The sequence below is a fragment of the Clytia hemisphaerica genome, unplaced genomic scaffold (assembly GCF_902728285.1).
Source record: "Clytia hemisphaerica strain Z4C2 unplaced genomic scaffold, Clytia hemisphaerica genome assembly, whole genome shotgun sequence".
Lineage (NCBI taxonomy): Eukaryota > Metazoa > Cnidaria > Hydrozoa > Leptothecata > Clytiidae > Clytia > Clytia hemisphaerica.
Genome location: NW_027103344.1, coordinates 859,909 through 886,107, shown reverse-complemented (window position 1 = coordinate 886,107; position 26,199 = coordinate 859,909). Strand labels below are relative to the sequence as shown.

Sequence of the window (26,199 nt, the reverse complement as noted above, 5' to 3'; positions counted from 1 at the left end):
TATCAATTTCATCATCACTGTCTGTGATATAGTCTAATGGACCTTTTTCTGGTGAATTCGGCTCTGGTAAAGCTTCTTCCGGAGAACAATTTGTAACATTATTCATCACCAAAGAGAATTTCTCACTTGGTGAATTAGTAATGTTATTTTCCACCAAAGAGGACTCGGCATTAGATGGGCACGGAACAGTACTCCTCTCCAAAGGGGTTTTATCAACAGAATTTGTAGCACTATTTGTTTCCAAAGGCACACAGTTTGTATTTTCGTATTCATCATTAAATTCATTTTCTGGCACATCTTCTAGAGAATCGTCTAGAACAGTGGTGTCAGTTCTGATATCTGTGATCTGATCTATTGTTAATCTTGAATCTGAGTTATTGTTTTGACTAGCTTCAGGTTCTGGTGATGGTTTTTCAGCTACTGATGTAGTAGGGTTGTTTGTCATTTTCAATTCTTGAAGATTTCTTGATAATTCAAGCATAACATTTATTAACATATCTCTTTGCTCTTCTTGTGATAGTATATATTCATGAAATTTCTTAGCAAGTAAATCATGTTTTATCTTAATGATTTTTACGTCAAGATTTCTTGTCCGGTAGCCACGCCACAAAGCTTGGATCTTCGTAGCTGCTTTATTTTCCTTCAACAAGCTCTGGTAACGCTTTCGTTGTAGATAACCTTTGAATTTACTTTGGATGATTGAGGCTGCAATGTGAAGCAATTTAAAAGCCTGCTCTTGAGTCATGGTTATTTTTTGTGGAGTTTTTGGCTTTGAGATCACACTGTGTGGTACATCTGTTTCAAACGAGTTGATCAAAAAGCTCTGCGAAGCGATGGTGTCGATATCCATACTTGTGTCCAAAGGAACAAAAATTGATTCTGATTGCAAAAGTGAGTCATTCATTTTTTTTCAATACTAGAATTATAAGAGTCAGTTAGTGTGAAATAACAAGATTACTGAAGGGTTTATTTAAATTTGTTCTATGAACACCAAAATTATCATGAAGTGTCAACATAAAACGCTGTTATATTATTTTGATCAAGAAATATTATTCAAAACTCAATTATTTTTTTTAATATATAAAATTTAGAAAGATATGAGAACTTGATAAAGACAGACTGTTGAAAAGTTCGCTTACGTGCAACTATGTTTTTTAATAAAATTTAACTAGATAGATGTAGGGATAAATTTAAAGGATAGACCACAATAAAAAGAGTGAATTCATACCATACAAAATTCATACCCTTACCATTAAACATTAAATTTGATGCAAATTAATTGAGATTGCTCCTAATAATCAACTAGATAATATACAATTATCCCATTTTATTGGTCTCATTAAAATCAATTCTTAATTATGGGGTGATGCCAAAGAGTAATTCTAAAACGAAAAAGATGCTATGATTTCTGAATACATTCCTGAAAATTTTTTTTAATAGGATGGATAATATAATAAAACCTGAAAATATTCAAACAAAAAGGAAATTTCACAAGTTGTTAAGAATTACCAAAAATTGATTCTGATTTAAAATCAAAGCCAGTATAAGGCATGGGTACGGACCCCAATTTAATTTGATTTCATTATATAAGATGGGGTTGGGTTTCATTTCAATGTTATTACATCATAATTAGTTAATTTTTAAGGAGAAATCAGATTAGTAATTTTTGAATGATTTGCAACTCAGTATAAAAGGGTTCAACATGAAGAACTGACATCACAGTTCACTTGACCACCAATCAAACAACAAACAACAAAGCAGCAAAAGGAAAAAGATTCAATATTTATTAAAGATCTTGAATTAATTCAGCAAAATGGCTTTGGTTTTTGTTCTAATCTCAATTGCATTATGCTTATGCAGTAAGTATATATACTTTGAATTTTTTTATGAAAAATAGTTAATTGGTCTGTAAATCTAATTTGATGACAATTTCTTTAGTCATTTCTGCTCATTTCTAAAAATTGTTTTAACAGTTTTCAGGTTTCCCTTTTATTAACTTAATTCTTTTTCAAAATGAGTGCATAGCCCTAAGGCTACAAAAAACAATGATATTGGTCTCATTCCAAGTTCTATTTGACCTGTTTTTCCTTTCCAGAACAGACACCTTCACCAAATTCTTTGCTATGCCATCAATCGTTTTTTTTTAATTTCCATAACAGACACCTTCCAATCGACATATGGTTTGTACGAGAAATGGAACAACAAAAATGAACTCAATCCTTACTTTATGAACGTCACTGGTCAAACACCTCCACCCAAGCTTTGTGAGTTAACAACCCCTTTTTATTTGAAATCCTTCCATTTTTTCTGTAGATTTTAACAAATAAAAGTTATATTTTGCAGGACAAATTTTCCTGGTGGATACAAACACAAAGTTTTGATTTGAAACTTTTGGTTAAAATGTTTGGTAAAAACCATTGGTTTGCTAACCTTATTTTAAGCACCCCTTGAAAATATGCATCCTTTCTGAACTATAGGTTTTGATTCGATGTGCAATGGAAAAGCTGATGGAAATTATGAGGTTAGATATCCAAATGGGGAATATGACCCAAATTATTTCTTGCAATGCTCTGGAGGACAAGCTAACTGCCAACCCTGCTGGCCACAATCTTTAGAGTTCAGTCAAACTTGCAATCAATGTTTGTACAGCCGTGATGGTAAGACTAAAAGAATCATTTTATAGAAATATTACATTATTCAGACTTTTTCAATATGTTCAGTCACCTACCAAGAGACAAGACTCATTCAAGAGACTATGGCAATCAAATTAATGTTCTAAAAAGAACTTGCTGCTATACTCTATTCAGCTAATTTTTTTTACTTTTTAAACTTAATTTTTATTGAATTTCTATCTCATCCATAGACGAATGCTACACAACAGAGGCTTGGAAACCAGCTTCAACCTATGATTGCCCTGACATCTGCGGACGTATGGGACCAGAAGGACGGATGAACATCCGTGACCCTCAACAACCACGTCAATATGTTGCTTGTTGGAATGGAATGACTGTTGGTTGCGTCAAATGTCCAGGAAATCTTCTCTTCAACGAAACATTCAATGCTTGTTTGTACAATGGGAAATACTGGACACAATCAATCAATTAAGATAATCCTGATGAAAGTCTAGTTTTGGTTAGATCCCTGCTGATAAGCAAATAAGTCTAAAAGTGCTAAAATATTTATTCCACAGTCGATAAATTCTATTATAATATATTATTTCTATCAACCTTGACTTGACTTAACTTTATAATTTATAATTTTTGATTTTGACTTAACTCTATAAAAGTGATTCATAGAAAGTACTTTTGAAACAATTGCAGGTTACAATCCTTTAGTTTCAAAAATCTCATTGAAAATTTTTTGAATTCACTAATGATTTACAATCCACCACTGTTAATTCAAAGTCAGAGTGTATAAATTACATTGATATTATCTTTATTTCCTTAAATTTTCTAGTATAAATTTGATAAAACATTTTTTGTGTATTTTTGTGATCAAAAACCTGTGTTCAAGCTAAATAAATATAGCTAAAAACAGTTCAAAAGAACCTGAATTTTTCCAAAAGTTAAGCTTTGCTATCAAAAGTGCCAATTTAAAGGAAAGAATAAACAAGAAAGGGCATACTCATAGATACTCAGCCTGACTAGGCTCAAGCAGAAAAAGTGCTATAATTTTGCATAAATTATGCAGATTGTGGGGAAATTCCTTGTTTTTAATCAATTTTTTGATTAACTATTGTAAAATTTTGCCCAAAAAAGCAAAAAATTGCAAATTACACAAAAATTGCAGAGTTTCAAGCTTGGTAACATTCAAATTCGAAATTGGCACCCTTCAATTGAATTTTTTCTTTGTTTTTAAAACCTTAGCAATCCCCTGGCCATGGTCTACTTTGTATGTATTTGTTTGTGTTTTATTTTTTATTTTTGAAGACCAGTCTACAGCTAACGCATATGTCCAGACAATCTCAATCGAACAGAATCGACGATCGAACCAGTCAAACCTAATCAAACGCAATCGACCGATTGAAATTCAATTGTTGAACGTAATCGAATCTCAATCGAAATATTAATGCAATTTTCAGATTCGATTGATATTCGATTGTGTTCGATTGATGTTCGATTGCGTTTGATTGGGTTCATATATGTTTAATTGGACTTTTCCTTATTTGGCAACCACAGATGTAAAAATTTTCTTCCAAACATACACGTTGAAGCTTTAGTCTGATTTGAGGACCAAATTCAAAACCAAAACACAGGTTGTATGGTTCGTTGTATTTTAAGGAAGAAAATCGAACCAGTCGAACAACAATCAAACCAATCGAATATTACCCAGAATTTTGACATTCGATTGAGATTTGATTGCGTTCTACAATCAAATTTCAATCGGTTGATTGCGTTTGATTTGGTTTGACTGGTTCGATCGTAGATTCTTTTTAGATTGAGATCGTCTGGATATGTTGATATTAGACAATTCTACGATGAGTGACTAACATCATCATAAAGATTTTTTGACAAAAGTTATCATATAACAGCAGGGGTACCAAGTCAGTGTACTGGACAATAGGGTACTAACTTGATTTTTAGACCACCACCCTTTTTAGTACACTGTACTAACTTTTTTTCACGGTCGGGGCTTTGACACCACCCTTTTAGTACACTGTACTAACTTTTTTTCACGGTCGGGGCTTTGACACCACCCTTTTAGTACACTGTACTAACTTTCTTCCACAGCCGGAGCTTTGATACCACCCTTTTAATACACTGTACTGACGTTTTTCCACAACTAGATTTTTATTACCACCCTTTCAGTACACTGTACTGACTTCTCCATGACCGGATTTTTGATACTACCCTTTTAGTACACTGTTTTTTCGATCAGATAAGTTTAGAAACCACCCCTTATAGTGCACTGTTCTAATTTCTTCTTAGCCAGATAAGTTGAATTGCCACCATATACAAAGGTTTTTGCTAGGAAAAGCACCAAATTATATAAAAGGAAAGATTTGAATATTAAAATACTTGAATCCTTATATATACAAACACTGAAACAATGAAACAGACAAAGCAAAGTCAATCAAATACAGTGAAATTAGCTGAAATTAGCACGTCAAAACACTCAAAACAAACTTTGAGTTATTTCCCTTCTTGTGACTTGATTTCTGGTTGTCTGGCAAGCTGTAGCAGTTTTTCTTTTTTGAAAAATAAAAATAAAAGACTTAATAACATTGTACACAAACTGAAATGGAAAATCTTTTATCAAATGTAATATTATACAAAATATATAAAAAGGTGCTTTCCGCGGGGGGGGGGGCACTCCAGGTAAGTGACCTACCGGATGTGCGGCCCTTAAGGGTAGGTTTTTTGGACTTTGGAAAGTGCACTGTAAGGGTTGATTTGTGTGCAAGTGGGAAAAAGTGCACTGGGACTGTAAGGGTGTAAAATTTTATAAAATACCAAATTTTGAAGTAAAATTTGAGAAATTTAAAGAAATTTTGCTCTGAAAAGGGCAAAAGATTTCGAAAAATTACAATATAAGGGTCGATATTCAGCCAAATTTTTCCTGCACTGTAAGGGACCGATTTTAGAGACCTGATTTTTGGCCAAACGTACGGTCCTTTCACCCCTCCCCCCGGTGATTTCACTTATATACAGATTTTTTTTCAATTAACATCAATCCAACAAGGTTAATAAAAAACATATTGAAAGCTTTGATTCGAACGTTTACACATTCAAATTCTTGTTGTTGCCATAATGTTAAAGAAAACGTAAACAAGATTGGAATTAAGGCCGGTCTCCACTTGCGCATGCTGTGACTCTGAAACAAATCCAATCAAGTAAACAGGAAAAATTGGGCGAAAATCAGTGTACCAATTTGTATAGATTAACCAGCCTTGACTTGAAGGTCTCGGACCAGCTTGGACCTGGCAAATTAGGCCAAGTATACATGGGAATTCACTGGGTTTGTGTGTTTTTACCACTGAAATTAGTACAATGTACTAACTTCTCAGTGTGTATCAATTCAGAACACCACCCTTTTTAGTACAGTGTACTAACTTTTTCATTGTATTTTTCTCAGAGGACCACCCTTTTAGTACACTGTACTAATTTTTTCATTGTATTTTTCTCAGAGGACCACCCTTTTAGTACACCGTACTAACTCAATTTAATCTAAAAACTACACAAGAGTGCTTGTTTCGAACTTCAACCCGCCATTCCAGGGCCAAATTGAAACTATTCTGTTGGCAAAAAAGAAAAAAAAATGAGGGGTCATAGGTTTACACCTCCTAATGATAAGCGGTTCCGGAGATATTGAGATTTGAAGTTGACAATTTAGCCCAGAAATGGCATAACCAGCGGCACCAAAATATGCTGCAAAAATTAAAAATAATTGCAATTCGATTCTTTGTTGAACGCAATCGAATCGCAATCGAATATTACGTTCGAATGTATTCAATTATGTTCGAGTACATTCGATTGATTTAGATTTTATTCGCTTTCGTATGATACTTAATAAGCGCTCGACCACACTAAAAAGCTCTAACAGAGTGATCCAATTTAATTTAATCGCAATCAAACTCATTGAAATAATCGTAATCAAACCAATGGAACATAGTCAACTATTAATCGAACCAATCTAACCTTACTCGAACGCAATCAAACACAATCGAATATTACCCAGGAATCGGCCGTTCGATTGAGATTCGATTACGCTCTACGATCGAATAGCAATTATTTGATCGCGTTCGATTACATTTGATTGCGATTTTTGTTCGAAGTTGTTCGATTGACACTGTCTGGTTGTATTGAGTCAAGATATTCCAGATATCTTCATTTTGACTGCAGACTTTTATCAAATTCTTTTTGTAATGGCTTGCTAACACTTCCAGGAAGAAATGAAAAGACATTTTTTTGAAAAAAGAAGACATTGCATTGCAAAAAACAATAAAAATGTTATAAAGCGGAAGTTAAAATTGCTGAACCTACCTATCTTTGTAATCAAAGCGCTGCAGAGGAAAAATTCCCCATGGCATGTAAATAACTGTTTTAGGCTAAAAAAGGGTCAAATTTTTCAGTGGTACCAGTCTCTATAATTCTAGTCCTCATTTTCAGGCTGAAAATGCTTGCCAAAGTATGAAAAGTAAAAAATAATAACTTTAATGAAAGAATTAATTTCAGAGAGTAGCACCATTGGATTTCTCAGGTATTTTCTGATAAATATAGAAAGTTTCACTGTCTGAACATTTTTTGTTTGAAATCAAAGATGAGTTGTGAATTTTTTTGTGTCCCGCAGATGTAATTTTTCTAAAAATGGCCTTAGTTGGAACAAATTTTTAGACAAAAGTGTAGAATATTACATCTCCATATTATATGTGGTTGGAAAGCTAAAAGAAAGCTCTATTAATTACTCAAAAATAATTAATTTTATAGCTCAACTACACAAAGAACAATTGCTTGTCAAAGTTGGACCTAAAATTGAAGATTTTCATGAGCGTCAAATAAAAAACAAGCAAACCCGGAATGGCTAGGCTATGCTTGCATTTGGTGGTTTGAGCCGGGGTCAAACACCTGTTTCACCAGTACAATAGTTAGAAAACAGTTAGAAACACTTGAGAAAGACAGAAAATCAGGATAGAAGATAGGAAAGTAGAAAATAGGGGGAAAATAAGAGACGATGCATCCTGGAGTGTGATATCGTTTGCTAATAGACCTTTTTTTAAAGAGGCAGCCATATTGAATAATTATGTACTATAGCATAAAAACAATGATACAGACATGCATAATTACTGTATCATGCATATTTTAAAAATTAAGCATGGCTGTATCATTGTTTTTATGCTATATAGTACATAATTTATTCAACCTGGCTGCCTCTTTAAAAAAAGGTCTATACACTATGGCGCGCGGAAGCGACAATAAATACTACCTTGTTTAAAACGAAACTATGTCATTTAAACCAATACTATCTCATTTAAAAAGAAACTATGTTTCATTCAGGGGATACTATTTCCCTTAAAAAGAAACTATCTCATTTCAGGAGAAACTATCTCATTTAAAATGAAACTATCTAATTTAAAACGAAACTATCTTGTTTAAAACGAAACTTTGTTTCATTCAGGGGATACTATTTCCCCTAAAATGAAACTATCTCATTTAAAACGAAACTATCTCATTTAAAAAGAAACTATCTCATTTAAAAGGAAACTATCTCATTCAAAAAGAAAGTATCATATTCATTTAACTGAAACTATCTCATTTCGTCGGAAACTTACGTCCAGAAAAAGCAAGTTACAGTAAACGAGTTATAAATACGGTTTTATAAAAAAGCTGAGTAAGGAAGAGTTATAACTCGGGCTTGTAAGAAAAAAGGCGTGCTTTCTCTTCTTTCTCTGAAGTAGCCAAAAAGTCAAAATTTTAACGAGTCATTTAGTCACGTGGGTCGCTTTTACTGTCTGGTCCGTATTTTACCTAAATTGGTTACTGAAGAATCACATAGGCAAAATGGATGCTGGGTATGTGCTCGAGCCCCCGGGGGAGGGGGTACTTAGGCAAATGGAGGGGTACGGTATGTGCCGCCGGGTACCTTTTTTGGACTTCCAAGGTCCCACTAAAGGGTCGAAAAATCAAATTTCAGTCCCACTAAGGGTCGGGAAAAAAGAACATCCACGGCATGGCCTGAACATGTTTGGGACTCTTGATTAATACTTTTTAAAAATGGCCCGCGCGTGGCCCGCGCAGTTTCGGACCATGTTCGGGCCAAATTTTCGAAAACTTGCTACGACCGCGCGTGTAATTTCAGGACCCAATATTTATATTTTAAATTCCTTATTTTGGCAAACAAATTTAAAAATCTTCATCTTTATTCAAATATATATTGTTCAAATATAAAAGTTAATCATCAGTCCGTCACAAACAGCCATATAAACAAAACTCAACATTCTCACAAAAGTTGTCTTTTTGATTTCCCAAACATTCGTCTAAAGCGTTCACTTCCACAACAATTTATGTAATTGCAATTTCGTTCAGTCCACAGTCGGCTTCAACAAATACACATGTTTTTATTTACGTGACCGAAGTGCCTACTAAAACAATCCGGGGTAAGTGGCGAAGCAACACAGCAGATTATTCATAAAGTAAAGAAATATCTTTTGGCATTGACAATCAAATATAATATATTATATTATATTTCCTTAAATTCAAAAATCAAAAATTCATTTTTCATTTGCGAAAGATAAAAATAAAAAAGTAATGAATTAATATTACATACTTAGACGCCCCCGTCTTTTACTCTCGTTTAATTTCCGATCTTGGAACGTGCAAAACGCCCGTCCGCCCAATATCCACCCAATCAGCTTAAATTCGCTTTCATTGTCCTTTGACTTTAAAAAAATAGTATCTAAAAATTATGAATTTATAATAATTACAAAAAACAAAAAGTTTGATACTTCATTAGGGAAATATTCAATAAATTCCTAGTTTCAATTTTCAGTGGGCGTTTTTCTAGGGCTTCGTTTATCGCGCAATTTTTGCGTCACGCAAACTTTCTCGGCCGCTCGTAATAATTACGTATTGCCAAATTTGGTTCTCCATTGTCAAGTCCGATGGTGATGTCACCTAAGCATAAAAAAGAAAGGATTTCGTCAGTTTTATGCATATATTAATTTGTGAGATATTCTATTCGCCGCGCGAGCGCACTTTTTGTAGACTAGCCGGAATACTTTCTTTTACTCGCGGGATTGATGGTAACTTTTCATCTTTGTTATTTTTAAAATGAAGCACAACCGAAAAAAAACGAAACTTCAGAAAGTTGCGTATTTCTAGTGAGTAAACGATTCTGACAATTAACAAAATTGATGATGATGATTTTTTTTCGGTCAGGCAAATCGTATTGGGGGTTCTAGTCTTGACCCCTAAGCCTACGCGAGATTGAAGCGTTTTGGGTAATCGAGACAAAACTCCAAAAAAGCGGGTGTTTTGAAGCGCTTCCGTGCGATCGAAATATCGCTGTTTGTGACGGACTGATCATCTATTTTCCAATTAAGTTAGGAAAATTATTAAAAAGAATGATTTGAATCTTACATAATATGGTCTTCTTTTTATTCTTCATCCCGTTCCCTTTTCTCGTGGTCTTCTCCTATTCGAAGCAGAATTTTTCTGGATTGTTTTTTGTACCGTTAGCTATACAACTTTGTGAATCAAACTGATATTTGGAACTTTGAATTTGTCTAATGAAAATATTTAACAATGGATGATGATGATAAACCAGGAAAGGTAAATAAATGGGCCGAACATGGTCCGAACAAAATGTTTGGGCCGATTCAATAATACTTTTTTGTGGCCCGAGCATGGTCCGAACTAGACAGGAGAACTGTCGTGTGTTTTTTCATAATTTGATGTACACAAGACGGGTTCGAGCTGTGAGTCCAATATTGGACTCACATTTTTTACAGTGGGAAATTCGAATTTAGCGCTGTCCTCACTTACTAAAATAAAAACCAAATTTCGAAAGTGCGCTTTCTCTAAGAAAGTGTGACCAATAAAAGAATAACAAAATTTGATTGGCTATGTTTTCAACCGTTAAGGATCTAAGAAATTCAAACTCTCAACCCATACCATGCTATACATTTCGCCATCAGTTTACCAAAGAAGAAATCATAGCATGGATTCCCAGGCTAGGTCCGAACAGGCCCGAACATGTTCGGGCCATGCCGTGGGTCGTGAAAAAAGCAAAAATTTCAACTTTTTACTCCCTGAAAGATCGAAATTTGATCAAAATTGGTCAAATTTGTCCCGCAAAGGGTCGTAAAATTCACAAAATTTTCCTTTGATTTTTCCTTTTTAGTCCCGGTAAGGGTCCAAAGTTTGAAAGTCGGGCGGCACCCCTCCGCCGTCAGCTTGCAGCCCTAGCTAGAACCCCCCCGGGGCTTGAGCCCCCCTTCTCCTCACCAAGATGCACAAAGTGTCCAGCCCTATTTTGAAAAAGGGTTATTTGTTGAAAAGGAGGAATAGACACTTGGAAGAAATGGCCTCTGTGTCTAGTTCTTAAAAAAGCACGCAAGATAGTTTCTTTTTAAAATGAGATACCCTAGTAGGAAATCCAAGCTTTCAGAAAAAACAACATTGATCATCTAGGATATGTTTGCAACAACAAGGATGAGAGTTACCTGAATCAAGTTGAAGGTCTATTAAGCATATCCTAAATTTGCACTTGTTCTTGACTGTTTTTAAATGTTAAAAGGTTTTCTAGTTTTCTACTGTTTAAAAATCGGCAGGTTCAAAATACATAAAACATAATGCATATTGCATAATGCATAATGCATAATATTTGAAAAATGTCAATTTTAGAGTCTATAATAAGGAGAATTTGAAAGATGTTACTTTCAACAAAACAAATATACCATTTTCTACCAAAAAATAAAGGGTAGAAAGCTGTAAATCTGTATTTTAGATGATGAAGAAAATCCATGATCCACTGAAAATGCTTGTCGCCATTTTGATTTTCATAGTTGTATTTTACAGAATGTAGTATAGTGTAGAAAAAACACGAAAATTTCTCCTCCGTATATTACTTTTCGAAAGCGAAAACTCGAAAACGTAAATTTTATAGCAAGATCTTTATTCTGGGTTTTCTCGGTATGGAAGCCGAGAAGGGTCAGCTGGCGATTTCTTTCACAATCTGTCGAGATTTCTTTCAAACTGTCGAGAATTCTTTCAAACTGTCGAGAATTCTTTCAAACTGTCGAGAATTCTTTCAAACTGTCGAGAATTCTTTCAAACTGTCGAGATTTCCTTTAAACTGTCGAGATTTCTTTCAAGTTGTCGAGATTTCTTTCAAGTTGTCGAGAATTCTTTCAAACTGTCGAGCTTCCAAAAAAGCATCGAACATTACACTGGGGGAATCACCCTATTATTATCCACTTGTGAAAAGTCCACGTGCCAAGCTTTTCTTTAACGATGTTTTGCCATAGATGTGGCAATGAAATTAGGGACATCTTTTGTGGCAATTGTGGCACACAAAAGCAGAACATTATCGTCAACACTCTTGAAACAGAAAGAGATGTAATTGAGTACTATTTCAGAAGGGGCTTTCAATACGAATCAATTTTATTGTTTTTGGCTCATAACCATGCGTTGAATATGAGTCTAAGCACATTGAAAAGAAGATTGAGAGATAATGGGCTAAGTAAAGCTGGTGGTGAAGTCAGCGACGATCAACTTCGGTAAATCATACTAAATAAGAGAGATCGATCCTGAGGGCACCGAAATGAGGAAGGCTAGAAAGTTAAGAAGGCGTGTTTATCAATCTGATGGCCCTAATGACGCGTGGCATATAGATGGCTACGACAAATTGAAACCCTACGGACTTCCCATGCGTGTGGAGGTGATACCCATGTCCTGCGTTTAGTTTATGTTCCCGCAGTTTTGATGAGGGAATCTCTATATTTTTTCTGGAAAAAAATGAAATCGCGATTCTTTTGGGAATGCGACACTTATTGGAAGCTCGACAACTTGAAAGAAATCTCGACAGATTTTGAAAGAAATCGCCAAATGACCCTTCTCGGCTTCCATATCTCGGAGATCTTTTCGAACAATTTCTAACAAATTTCAACGGGTTTTCCCTCTTACAAAGCATTATTAACCATGTGAATGCTTTTTGTTAGATAAGCCAATATCCAGCCAATATGAAGTAAAGAGCTTAATGCGAAAGCTAGATCAAAGAAAATAGACTTCGAATCATTTTACATTCGAATGTTTAAATGTGTTTACCTTTTTTTGAAAAAGAAGAAGGGGGAAACCTTTCTGATCTGTTGCATCTTCTTATTATTTATGCTGGCGGAAAACCCTTTGTTGTTATGATTCGAATGTTTTCTCTTTTGTTCGAATTCGAAAAGTAAATATCATGCCTGGGGAAATCCCTCTGATCGGAATGTTTACTTAAGAAACTCTTCTAAACAGGGTTTCACGGTTTTAGCCTCTACAAAGGAGAGTTTTGGAAAATATAAAATCGTTCTGTAAATTACACAATACTATTATGCATTATGCAATATGCATTATGTTTTATGCATTTTGTACCTGCCGGTTTAAAAATTCCTGAGATTTTTAGCGCTTCATTGGTAGGCCTTGATTACACGCCAAAGTGAAAATAATTTCGTACGTGTAAATGGGTTAATTTCCGGGAGTTAACCTATCCGGCCCGTGTATAAATCCAGCGATCCAGTAGACGATGCTATCGTCCGTATCTATATAGCCGTACTGTGTTATTTTGTTGGTGTGTTATACCCCGGGGGGGGGGTACTAGGGTTGGCGAATGAGAGGGGTATGTGCGGACGGGACTTCCGAAAACCGACCCTTATGAGAGACTGATTTTTGCTGAAAAGGTGACCCTTAGAGTTAGAGAGACTTTTCGAAATTTTTTCTAGATTTTTGAAAAAAGCCATACCCTTAGAGAGACTTTATTAATAATTTTTCTCTGGAAATCAAAGAATTTCCTAAAAATCCTGAATTTTCCGACCCTTAGAGAGACTAATCTAAAACTTTCTGATATTCCCGACCCTTAGAGGCCCTTAGAGAGACTTTGAAAGGTGAAAAAACCGACCCTCCGCACATACCCATTACATCATCCACTTTTGCCTAAGTACCCCCCCGGGTTATACCTGTTTGTTCTTGATAAGTTCTGTATCTGTATCTGTAGCGTCGTCCACTTTGTTGGTTAAAACAAGCATCCACTGGTGATGCAGGACTTTTCCGATTCCTTTCTTTTTCCTTTATTCTTGTTCCTTTCTCTGTTCTATTTTTCCATCTATAAATTTATTTACTTTTCTTATCTTTTTTAAATCATGAGTCTCTCTGACCCACTCAGCTTCCAGATCTTCATTGTTTAGGCATGTGAATAGGTTTTCCGTTGTTTCTTTCTCACCACATTCACATCTTCTTCTTTTACCGAAATTATTTCTAATATCCACCATTTCTAACCTCCTTCTTCACAGGAAAAAATTAATAGATCACAAGCTTTGTGAAATGTCGTTTCCAGATTTGGGAATAGGTGGGTTTCCCAAACTAATCACAAGGTTGGGATCCTGCAACTCTTCACAAGGTTGTCAAATGCAATTTCACAAACTTTAAATCTGGATGCGGATATTCGGATACGCTGGTTGGGAATTTCAATTTCTGGAGCTTGTGAGTCACAGTTTCACAATCCAAAAATGACAAAAACCTAACCGATTTATTTTTGTCCAGACCTTTTGTTAGCCTATATTGACGCTGGGAACCAGCAAAAACGGGTCCAGATGTTACGTTTGCCAAACTTTGTGAAACATAATTTCCCAATAAAATATTACGTTTTCCCCCATATTTGGAATTGTGTTTGAATAAGCTTATTGTCTTACTAGCTTCGTCACTCCCACTTCCTTGATGTATTCCTTTCTCTCAAATTGTTGGCCAATTTGGTGTCTGGTTTTCCTCTTTCCTTTCTGATTTTCTTCCCATTCTATCTCAATTCCTTCCTTCATTTTCAACTTGATCATCTTTTTCCATCCCTCTGTTGTCATCTCTCCTGCCTGATCAATCTCTACATCCATCTTTCTAGCTATTTCTTCTGTTTTATGACGAGTTTTATGATACCAATTGTCTCTCCTTTCCGAATTTTTCTGGGGAATTTCCCCCAATCTATTGTCATCCGATTTCATCATGCTTTCATACAACATTAGTCTTTGGTACTGTACTCTTTGCCTCATTGGCCATATCCCTACTTCTTTTATAATACCCCAGTATGGTGTTGTGGGGGGGGGGCGGGAGTCTAAGGGGGTGCATGTCACTAGTCCGACATCTTCTAGTCCGACAGTAAAATAGTCAGAATCTATAAAATAAATTTACAATTTGGAAGTCTTTTTTTCCGACGTCGCTTTTGTCCGAAAACGCAAGATTTTAGAGTGTCGAATGTTGAATAAGGGTTTTTCTCTGAGATAATATTAATAAAAGTTTATTTTGGCGACATTTTGGCATAAGTAGAAATAAAGGACCAATCAGGGTTGTAAATCACTAAAGAAGGGTCGTAAAAACAGCTAAATCCAATCTCTTGACTCTTGAAAGTCTAATCCTAACAAGCTTTCCAAAATTTAAGAAAAGTCGGGTTTAGGGGCCTACCCTCAAAATCGGAAAAGATGTGTTTCCTCTTCCACGATTCATATTTCGATTTTTATATGTTTTTTTTGACTCGTTGTCGGACAAAATTGTTGTCGGAATACTGACACTTTCGTCAAATCCAACGTCGGACATTTTTACTGTCGGACTAGAAAGTGTCGGACTACTGACGACCTCCCGTCTCAGGATGGCTTTTGTTTTGATTGACAGATCGGATAGAGCCTGGTCTAGACTTTATTCAGCCTTTGTTTTGAAATTTAAGGCCCATCTACATTTAGTAATTTTAATTTCTGCCCAGCTTTGCCTGATCCTGTTTTTCTCTTTTCTTTTGTTTGAAATGTTTTCGAATGTATTTAACGATCGTATTTATTAATGACATTCGAATTCTTTTCAAAACAAAAAAAACTTACTTTTATTATAGAAAAGAACATTTCAAATGTAAATCAAAACATAAAAATTAAAAAGTTTGTCCGTTCGAACAATAACAGCATTCAAAGGGCGTTAAAAGCAAGAGAATAAATAAGTCCATCTCTTTCTTCATATAAGAGCATTCAAGTGGTTGATACTATCATTCTCATCTAACATGTCCTTCCTCCCTCCCTTAAGGGCTCTGACCATAGTGAATTTTTCATAATTGCCGTGTTTAAAATGTGTTTTCTGACTGATGTAACCAACAAAACTATGGCATGTTATACATTTTCTGTTAGACAAACTATTCCTGAATCTGAAAATTCAAAAATTGCATTGAAAAAATTTCATGAAAAAGAAAATGAAGACTTTTGCGAGGAAGAGTATTTCAACTTTGAAGAGCTTAGTTTCGGCGAAGAAAAAACATTTTGAAAAAATTTTCGCTGTAGATGAAGTATCTTTTACCGAAGGATAAAAATTTTTGCGGAAAATTTTTGTAAATGCTTCTTTGTCTCGAAATCTTCAAAATAGTAGTTTTTCATCAATTTTTCATCTGGATTTTGCTTAAAAAAACAGTCATAACTTTTGACACATCTTTTTAGAAAAATTTTCCGCAAAATTTAAAATAGTTCAATTCTTTGCGGACAGTTTGAAAAAAGTTCGAAACAAAAAGGGTAATTACCCATTAAAACCATGAACATATAAACGACTGGACATCCATCTCCTTTGTCTTTTTGTAGAAAAGGGTGCTAGCTTCGTTGCCGCCTCGTTAAAAGCATAAAATGAAACAATAGATTTTGATGGTATACCACTTGGGAATACCTTGCTAACAACGTCAAAACTTCGACAAAAGTCTCTGCTGTTCTACTCTTCTCAAGTTTTTTATCTATATCATAACAAAGATAACAGAGGCAAAATCATCGTCAGCTTGTCAAAACTCCGACTAATATTTCTAAATTTTGACTTAAAAGTGTCTAATAATTTTAGAGAGTGTCACATTCTAATTTCCATATTCTTATGAAACAGGCTCTCAACTTTGGCAAGCTATTTTTTTCAAGTCATAATAAAAATTATTGGAGTGACAAAAGGGATTCAAAAGTATACACGCAGTTGAAATTCTGCCTTTTAGAGTTGAAAATGTTGATAAAATATATTGCAAGCTTGTGAAAAAATTCGAAAATAATATTTTTATGCATTAGGAATAATGTTCAAGCTCTATCAATCCTTTTACCTAAATAATTCAAAGAAATAAAATTATGACGGAATATTGTCGGATTTTTTATACCAATTTTGAAATACAGGCGGCAACGAAGCTCGCTTCAAAGTGACAATAAAAGATAGACGTCCAGTCGTTTATATGTTCATGTTAAAACTTAGCACTTTTTATAAAAGAAGGTGATGCAACATATTATTAACGTCTTTGTAAAGTTCATAACGTCATTTTTGCAATTAAGCTCTTAATTACTCTTAAGGGGTTTGATTAAAAAGCAAGTTATAAAGGCAATTCTTTGTTAAAAGTGTTAAAGAATCTAAAACATAACTTTTATGTTCAGATACTAAAATCAATTTTCTGACTATGGTCAGAGCCCTTAAACTTAGGCAACTCAGTGGTCTTAGGAAGGGGCTTAAAATGAGAAATGTTTCGAGTCAATGTTCTGTCCGAGGTTAGTGCTTTCACAGTTATCATGGACCCTTATGTCGGTAACTATAAACGGAACAATATCAAATGATGTCGATAATTTGTTCTTTTTACGTTGCTTAACGAGAACCTGATCTCCAATATCGATGGTATGGCGGTTAGTGTAAAACGCAGGTCATAGGTCACAGGTCACAGGTCACGGGTCACAGGTCAGTGTTGACAGGTCAGCTTCAAGTATTGTAAAACACAAAGAAAATGTTTGAAAAACAGTTGTTAATGTCAAAAATATACTTCCAAATGTATTTTATTGATCTAGAACCATTTTAGGGCCATATTTACATAATTTAAGTGTCATTTGTTGTCAATATTTGGGGTTGATGATTTGTTGTTTAAGTCTTCTAAATAACATATTTTGATATTATATTTCCATTACATATAATATTTTCAGGAACTTATGTTATGAGTTGTATGTTACGAGTGCGTTACAGTTTTCCAGTCCAGTAATTTGTATGACCTGTGACCTGTGACCCGTGACCTGTGACCTGTGACCTGTGACCTGTGTTTTACACTAACCGATGGTACGGTCTGTGGCATTTCGACGTTTATTAGCGTAATCAGCTGCTCTCTCTCCCGGGGGGGGGGTACTTAGGCAAATGGAGGGTACGGTATGTGCCGCCCTTAAGGGTACCTTTTTTGGACTTCCAAAGCCCCGCTAAGGGTCGGAAAAATCAGAAAATCAAATTTAAGTCCCACTAAGGGTCGGAAAAATAGGAAAATTTCAACTTTTTACCCCCTGAAAGATCGAAATTTGGTCAAAATTGGTCAAATTTGTCCCGCATTCCCAAAATTTCCTTGGTTTTCTCTTTTTTAGTCCTGGTAAAGGTCCAAAGTTCGAAAGTCGGGCGGCACCCCCACCCCCCGTCAGCTCGCAACCCTAGTACCCCCGGGCTCTCTCTTTGGCTTTGTAATCTCGTCTCGTTAAGTCGGTATTGGATGATTGAACCGTTGGTAACTGTGGTAATGCGTGTTGCAGCTTTTGACCAAACATTAAGGGCTCTGACCATAGTCAGAAAATTGATTTTAGTATCTGAACATAAAAGTTATGTTTTAGATTCTTTGACACTTTTAACAAAGAATTGCCTTTATAAATTGCTTTTTAATCAACCCCCTTAAGAGTAATTAAGAAGTTATTTGCAATGATGACGTTATGAACTTTAAAAAAACGTTAATACTCAGGCAAATTAAGGCCTGTCCAGATTTTTCAAACTTAGCTTAATTATGTATAATTATGGTAAATTTGGACGTGCCTTAATTTGCCTGAGTAATATGTTGCATCACCTTCTTTTATAAAAAGTGCTAAGTTTTAATGGGTAATTAACCTTTTTGTTTCGAACTTTTTTCAAACTGTCCGCAAAGAATTGAACTATTTTAAATTTTGCGGAAAATTTTTTTAAAAAGATGTGTCAAAAGTTATGACTGTTTTTTAAAGCAAAATCCAGATGAAAAATTGATGAAAAACCACTATTTTGAAGATTTCGAGACAAAGAAACATTTACAAAAATTTTCCGCAAAGATTTTTATTGTTTGGTAAAAGATACACCATCTACTGCGAAAAATTTTTCAAAATGTTTTTTCTTCGCCGAAACTAAGCTCTTCAAAGTTGAAATACTCTTCCTCGCAAAAGTCTTCATTTTCTTCTTCATCAAACTCTTTCAATGCAATTTTTGAATTTCCAGATTCAGGAATAGTTTGTCTAACAGAAAATGTATAACATGCCATAGATTTGTTGGTTACATCAGTCAGAAAACACATTTTAAACATGGCAATTATGAAAAATTGACTATGGTCAGAGCCCTTAAGTTCCCACCAAAATTGCTCCCTTTAATGTAAATGTTTAAATTTTACTCAAGTTTTACCTAAGAACAGAGCATTTAAAGTAGTTACTTCTTCCATGTCAAACGATCCTATAATATTAATCTGATTTTTCAGCTAAAGGCGATTGTATGGGAGTATGACTTGAAAGCTTCTCACAGGAAGAATTTTCAATGCAACGCTATGACACAAAATTTCTACTCAATTTGTGAAAATGTAAGTTCTAGCGAGAAGTTCAAGCGCAAAGTAGTCAGTCAATTTCCTTATTGAAATTGATGCACTCAGGGTAGGCTTCTGCTCATCCTCTAGCGAAAAAAGTTTCCTATAGGAAGTATAGGTCTGCGAATCAGACTACACTCAGGGTAGCTAATTACCGAAGCATATCGACATTCAAAATGAGATTTAACATGGTCAGAATTGGTCCAAAGTCAGATAAATCTAGAAGAAAAGCATTAAATTTACCCCATTATTGAATTTTATGGTAATAAAATACGATGATTATATTTTAATTTTTTTAAGGGACAAGTGTTTGCCGGCTTAAATTTCTCCGATACTAACGAGGCGCAACATTTCAGACAAACACTTGAAAAGGAGGTTGAGAGAAGACGACAGTCAATCATTGGTAGGCTTGTTTATTTTAAGGTCAACTTGGGTTCTCTCCAGCAGTAGCGTGGTGGGTCGACAAAAGCTGGGGAGACAATTTTGAGATCTTTGTTGGAATCTTGTCGTGTTGTATTCATTGAGTTTAAAACCCCGATGGGCTAGAGTAGAATCTCTAACCTTTCTCAGACAAGAAAAAGTGAAGCCTTGAAATATGCGCCGTATTTTTGACGACAGATTGAATCTAGCAATTCCTTTGTTTACAATTGATATTTTTTTCAAAATTTAGCGGTAAATTTTAGTTTAAATCTGTCATTTGTGTAAAAACCAGGCGAGCCGCTCAAGGCCGCGCAACTTTAGTAGGATTTGTTGGCTTCAAATCCTACCAAGGAGATTCTTCATTGGTTGTATTAAAGCAAAGGGGCGCCAGAATTAGTAATAAGAGGCGCCTTTTTCCGACCCTTGTCTTTCGGTGCCGCCAAAAAATCGGCCGCTGGGAGGGGGACAGTTTTAAATTATTCTGAGATCCTAAGGACGTAAGTTTTAAGTTTAATGTTAAAACTCTACTTTCCAACCGTACTTTAAAGCACTTAAAAGTCACTTGCGGTTTTAGTTTTGAGGGAAATCCCCTTTTGTGCCAAATATTATTGCGGTGATCTATGCTAATCTATGCTAATCTAGTAAGAGGAACAATGACATTTCATAATTTTTTTTCTTGTATCGAATAGACCTGGCAAGTAACGATTCTTAACACTTTTACAGTGAGAAAACCTAATATATCGGGAAGAGCACCACCCCGTCCTCCGTCCCACCCAACACAAATAGCACCACCACCACCGCCACATCGTTCAGTAAGGTAAAGTCGACTAAAAAAATCTAACTTTTAATATATATCAGGAAGCTTGAGGAGCTTGAGGCCCGCTTCTGTCCTTTTGTTTAAATTATTAGAGACTTTAAAGGAAGAAATTTTGGAGGAAAGAACATTTGGTAGATTTGGCAGATTTAGCCGTCAAATTGAGTTCCCGCCAAATTTAACTTTTCCAGCCATCCGCCAAACCAAATTCCCGCAAAAATTTCTCTCATTAAGGTCGGGGCCCAATTTTAGGGTACAGTGTCATTTTTTGTCGGCGTCTTTTGGTCTTTGTATTTTGTATTTTAGAGACTGATCTGCAAATGCGAAATACCCCCGGAAATACCCTTTGGACCAAATGTTTTTAGTCATGTTAGCTTTTTAGAAAAGTCAGCTTTCAGGAGAAAATGTTGGAGAAACTTACCCAATAATCTCCGTTTAACCAATAAAAATGGATCTCCTACAAAAAGTGGGAAGATGCACCTGGGTTTAGTAGTCGGCGGTTTAGAACAATATTTTCCCAGAAAAGCTCAACGGAAATGAATTTAAACTTTTAGGTATACTTACAGAAATGGTCCAAATGATCCAAAGATTGTTTTAAAGGTAAGCATAGATTAAAGTTTGCAGAATGTTACAGGTTTGAGCTCACTCAAAAGCCTCAAAGTCTTATTTTGACCAATTGCCTTTAAAAGTAGTGATAGCCACTGATCTCAAACTACTTGACTGGGTCGGGCTTTTTATATAAAAGGAAGTGTGTCAAGTTTTAGAGCTTACTTGTTCGCCATCTTGTTTTCACTTCTGTTCGTCAACAGCGCGATTTGAATGCTTTGTAAAATAGAAAACAACATGGTTGACTTCAAAATTGGATACACTTCCACAGGAAATCTGTGAGCAGTTAGCCTTTTAGTGTGTAAAAGAATATGATGTATGTGAGTTCGACTACGGCGCTACATCACAGATATCTCACAAAAAGGTATATAGACATGGCACTTTCCTCGATAAACCCCATTGAGTAGTTTTAGCATTAGGGTACCAAAAGAACTGCGGTTAAAAAGTTTTACTGGCCGAACTTGCCTCCAGGGCTTGTATAAAGCTCTATGGTCAAATTACCTTTAGGATCCACGCTGGTTTGCATTATTTGTGCACATTGGTATAACACAAGCTCAACTTGACGATGAAGAGACGTTCAAAGAACTTTACGCTTTTGTACAGACAAACGGTGGTATTGAAACAGCCCGTATGAAATTGCCTCAAAATGAGTGTAAGAAAATATTTTTTCGAGGATTTACAACAGATCCATTGTCACATCGTTTTCTTTACCCAACAAAGTTGTTGCTAACGGTTTACCGCCTGGTGGGAAAGTTATCGGGGCGCAATCAATCCTGATTACCCGTGATCCATTTCGACTGTGAAATGGATCCATTTTGACTGTGTAATGGAACAAGAATAGACCAATTATATTTAATTCTGCACGTTATGAAAATTAAATTAGGGTTATCAATGGCTTCTGGTTTTCGAAATATCATTGAAATCCGTAAAAACGGATGTTCGAAGAAAAAACAAATATTTTAATAATGAAATATTTTTGTAGCATGGTTTGCTTCCCTACATCAAAACTTACCAGGTTATTCTCTTGTATATTCAACCCAGTTAATTTGGATGCTTTCCATTTAATTTCAGATGGAAAATATAATGGCCTCGCTCCACCTCCTTTACGAGGGTTTGCTGGTAGTAGTGACCACCCCTTCCAAGCATCAACAAATCCTGTTGCATTGACAAGAAATCGGTGTGATAGGAGGACTTTACGAGGGCCATCGACACGGAATTGTGAAGACACTTATGATACTGGCTCATTGAATACACAAACAGTACCAAGAAAAAGCAGTGGCGATTGGCGAGTAAAACAACTCGATTCGTGGACTGTTGAAGATGTTTGTGATTGGCTGAAAGATATATCTCTGGAAGAATATTGTGAATTGTTCCGCTTTCATGCGATCGATGGTGTTGAGTTGTTGGAACAGAATGAAGAATCACTAGTAGACGCTCTTAAAATAGGTTAGTATCCATTACAGAACCTCCAGACTTTGGATAGGCACTTATGCTCTTTACAAAAGTAAACTGGGTAGACTTAAGTATTGGATTTGTATAATGTTTTGAAAAATACTTTAGCTTTAGCCAGTATGATAAACAATTCATCATTCGATCTCTTTTTAGAGCCATTCGGTCACCGAAGGAAGATTATGAGGAATTTAACTAAATTATTAGAAAAAGAAAAAGAAGAAGAGAAGAGAACTAAAGAAAAAGAGGAGGAAACACCGGACGAATTTCTCTGTCCGATAACTCAAGAGTTGATGACTGATCCTGTTATCGTGGCAGGTAAAAGACATTACCTTAAGTGGTTTGGACAAACTGATTGTCCATTTTAATCTGTGATAAAACGCCCCTGTATCACAGGCCCCGACAACTTTCGCCAGAATTTTGTCCCCACGATGTAAAATACCCTACAATTTCAACCCCACTGGAAAGTTGACTTTGTTTGCATCCCCATTTAAAATTCAATGGAAAATCACACTCCAAAACCACCCTCACTGGTCTTTAACCTTGGAAAAATAGAATTTCTATCACGATTGGGATTTTGATAAGGTTTTTCATCGCCACTTTAGGAAGAAGTGTGATGTAGTGAATGCGGTGACCTAATAAAATTGTTAAGGATAAACTAAACTGATCGATATGTATTTTTTTTGTTCTAACAAGGAAAGATTGCACCAGCTCGTAGCTACAGTTATTCCTATACATCATTACTAAATTACTAAATTTTGGTTCTTCTATTTTCCTATCATTCTTTAGACGGTTACACATACGAACGAGCATCAATCACTCAATGGTTTGAAACTGGAAACAATAGAAGTCCAATGACAAATTTACCGTTGGAAAACCGAAACCTCGTTCCAAATAGATCGCTTAAAGACGCTATTAACAGACATCTTGGACAATAACTTATCTGATATTCCAATGGCGGCCGCCCACGCTTGAGTGTTCAATTTCCCATCGGGGAGGATGATAGCCAGCCTTTGCCACATCGATTGTCGATTTCAAATACCCTTTCCCGTAAGTCTGAAAATATTTCAGCTGGACCTGCCAATCCCCGAAAACGAGCGCTGGAAAATCCGTGACGTGGTCGTGGGAAATTCCGTGATCAAAACCATCAAATGTTATGTTGTAAATTGTCCCCAACCTTTTAAAGTACTAGCGTGCCAGTAGAATAATAACACACGGTGAAACATTTTAAATTACACAGAATTACATATTGGACACTTAAATATAATATAATACAGTAAGCAGTAAAAAATAAATTTTATATGGACTTAACACAATCCGCTATATCAAGATTTCGCTCAAGAAAAAAACTCTGGACTATTTCATGGAAATATAATTTTGATTAATTTTTATATAATATGTTATTGTAAGGTAATTTAAGTGAATTGCTCCACAAATGTGTCAATTTAATGCAAAAAGGCTTGTAAAAAAAGTGATTGAGTTTTTAGTTTTTCCAGTATTTTTGGCAGAGCGGTAGGTAAAATAGCGGTATGGTCAGATAAGAGGTCATTATACCTTCAAGTAATCAGCTATAATATGAAAAGGGGAGCCTTTGGGTCGCCCTTGACTGCTGTTGCAAACTTACTTACTTACTTCTCCAAAGTATAGTTTTCCTTGCATTGAAATTCTAATCAAGCTGAATTCTTATAATATAAAGCTTTCAAAAATCCTGTTGAGACTTGATAATAGGGAACTATTTACATTTGATATATAAACATCGGGGAATTAAATACTGTAGATTAAACGTCCTTTTAAACTTTTTTCAAATAAAAAATTGGAGTATGTTTTTCTTAATATTAAGCTTGATAACATATCAGACAAAACAATTCGTTATGTTAAATGGATAAAGATGTGAGCTGACCTGAAGGCTAGTAATACTTTTCTACCCGGGGGACACTCATATGGTCCAACCCACGGCTTGTGCCGCCCTAAAGGGTAGGTTTTTCGAGACCCTCGAAATGCACCGAAAGGGTGCACTTATGATAGAGTGCACTGCAAGGGTCTTTTCTTTAGCTGGATACACTGTAGGGGCATGTTTGGGGACTGCTGAATTCTTACAGCAAAAATCTATAGTTTTGACTCGCACCTATTTTGATTTGTTTTGTACATCTTGTCGACATCTCAAGTTCATTTCAGGTGGTTTCAGCAAAATAAAATTCTGAAATCAAACTACACTGCAAGGGTCAAGCAACATTCGGTAAAATGCACTGGTAAGGGTACCTTTTTTCTGCTCAAGGGCTGAAATCGAGTGCCCCCCCCGGATTTTTTAGTATTTTTGTGTTTTCAGTAAACCGGTGAGAATTTCTCCTCGCTACTCTTAACATTTTTTTGAGTTTTGTGAATGGAAGAAATGTCGATGTTAATTTTAGAGGGGATATTATTCCAGTGGAGATGGATGTGAAAGTTCAGTGCTATTTACAATAATGTCATATTTGGAGTATTTTTCTCAACAGTATGTAGGTCTGTAACACAGGTTTTGAGAATCAATGTTGAATGGTGAATTTGGAAGATTAAAATCTAGATTGATAAAAGGCGATTGATAATATTGTAAAGCATTTCTTTTCGGTTTTAAACATAGAACTGAGGCTCAAACATTCTCAAAATACCGATAAAAATATGAGACATATATACACATGAAAGAAGAAAGTTTTAACAAGTTTTCTTCAAGAAGTTGACCTTCAAGAAGTTCATAGTTAAACTTTCTCTGATGTTTCAAAACCACACAGTTTCTATATATGGTTATTCATCATAATTTAGTTTACCCTAAACTTAGACAGGTTATTATTAATGAACGAAAGCACAAGAGGTTCAGAGGAAAAGTAATAGAAAGGTGATGAAAAATTTATAAAAAATTTAAGAATAACGTTATAAATTATTGAAGTTAATATTTTTTTATAAGAACATCCAAATCTATTGAAGCCTTGAGATGTTCTTAACTTTTTGAGTTTTAAGCCTAAAAATGTTCTTAACATGTTCTTATTTTCGCCATTTTTTGAGTATTTTTGTCTTTATTTTCCTTTAAGAAATTCAATGTCTCAGAGTCCGCAGAGTCTTTATAATGTTCTTAACTTTTGGCCATCGAAGCCTTATGTTCTCATATAGTTTGTTCTTATAAAAAAACGTGTAATTTTTTTTTCAAGGAACCTTTAGAAGAACATCATTTCTATCCTTTCCTCTTTATAGCGTAGCTATGTAGAAAATAAATTTCTTTTTGAATTACGAATGACACCTTATACCAGTTTGGAGTTGTGAAGCTTTAATATTTGAAAGGTAAGATATTTTTACAGTTTTACAAATACAGTACCATCAGATCACCTCTATCTCTTGTCATTTTACTCGAATAACTAAAGATCAATACAAAGCTAGAATTTCTAGGAAAGTCGATTGTAGGTCCTTTTTATTAGAAGAATTAAGGAGAAGTAAGGAGAAGTAAGGAAAGTTATCCATTGTATTGTTGAAAAAATTTATTTACCCTTCTTGAGTAACTTTTGATCTTATAGAACAAAGAAATTGGTGTGGAAAATAGCTTCTCTAGTCGTCAGTATACAGGCCGAATTTGAGCTGGGGAAATTGACTTGGTGTCAAAATTAGCGTCA

The 26,199-nt window shown here is 35.2% G+C and overlaps 2 protein-coding genes across 2 annotated transcripts; both read left to right on the top strand.

The window, feature by feature from the left end:
• Positions 1-1,704: 1,704 nt before the first annotated feature.
• On the top strand, positions 1,705-3,529 carry LOC136819474 (uncharacterized). Its single transcript, XM_067075711.1, has 4 exons — positions 1,705-1,859; positions 2,160-2,264; positions 2,478-2,657; positions 2,864-3,529. The coding sequence occupies exons 1-4, from the start codon at positions 1,814-1,816 to the stop codon at positions 3,103-3,105; spliced, it is 573 nt and encodes a 190-aa protein (XP_066931812.1). The 5' UTR covers positions 1,705-1,813; the 3' UTR covers positions 3,106-3,529.
• A 15,645-nt stretch (positions 3,530-19,174) lies between these two features.
• On the top strand, positions 19,175-23,976 carry LOC136819470 (uncharacterized). The gene is made up of 8 exons (XM_067075697.1): positions 19,175-19,272; positions 19,576-19,678; positions 20,419-20,512; positions 21,064-21,109; positions 21,623-21,767; positions 22,187-22,561; positions 22,721-22,882; positions 23,354-23,976. The coding sequence occupies exons 1-8, from the start codon at positions 19,240-19,242 to the stop codon at positions 23,500-23,502; spliced, it is 1,107 nt and encodes a 368-aa protein (XP_066931798.1). The 5' UTR covers positions 19,175-19,239; the 3' UTR covers positions 23,503-23,976.
• The last annotated feature ends 2,223 nt before the right edge of the window (positions 23,977-26,199 follow it).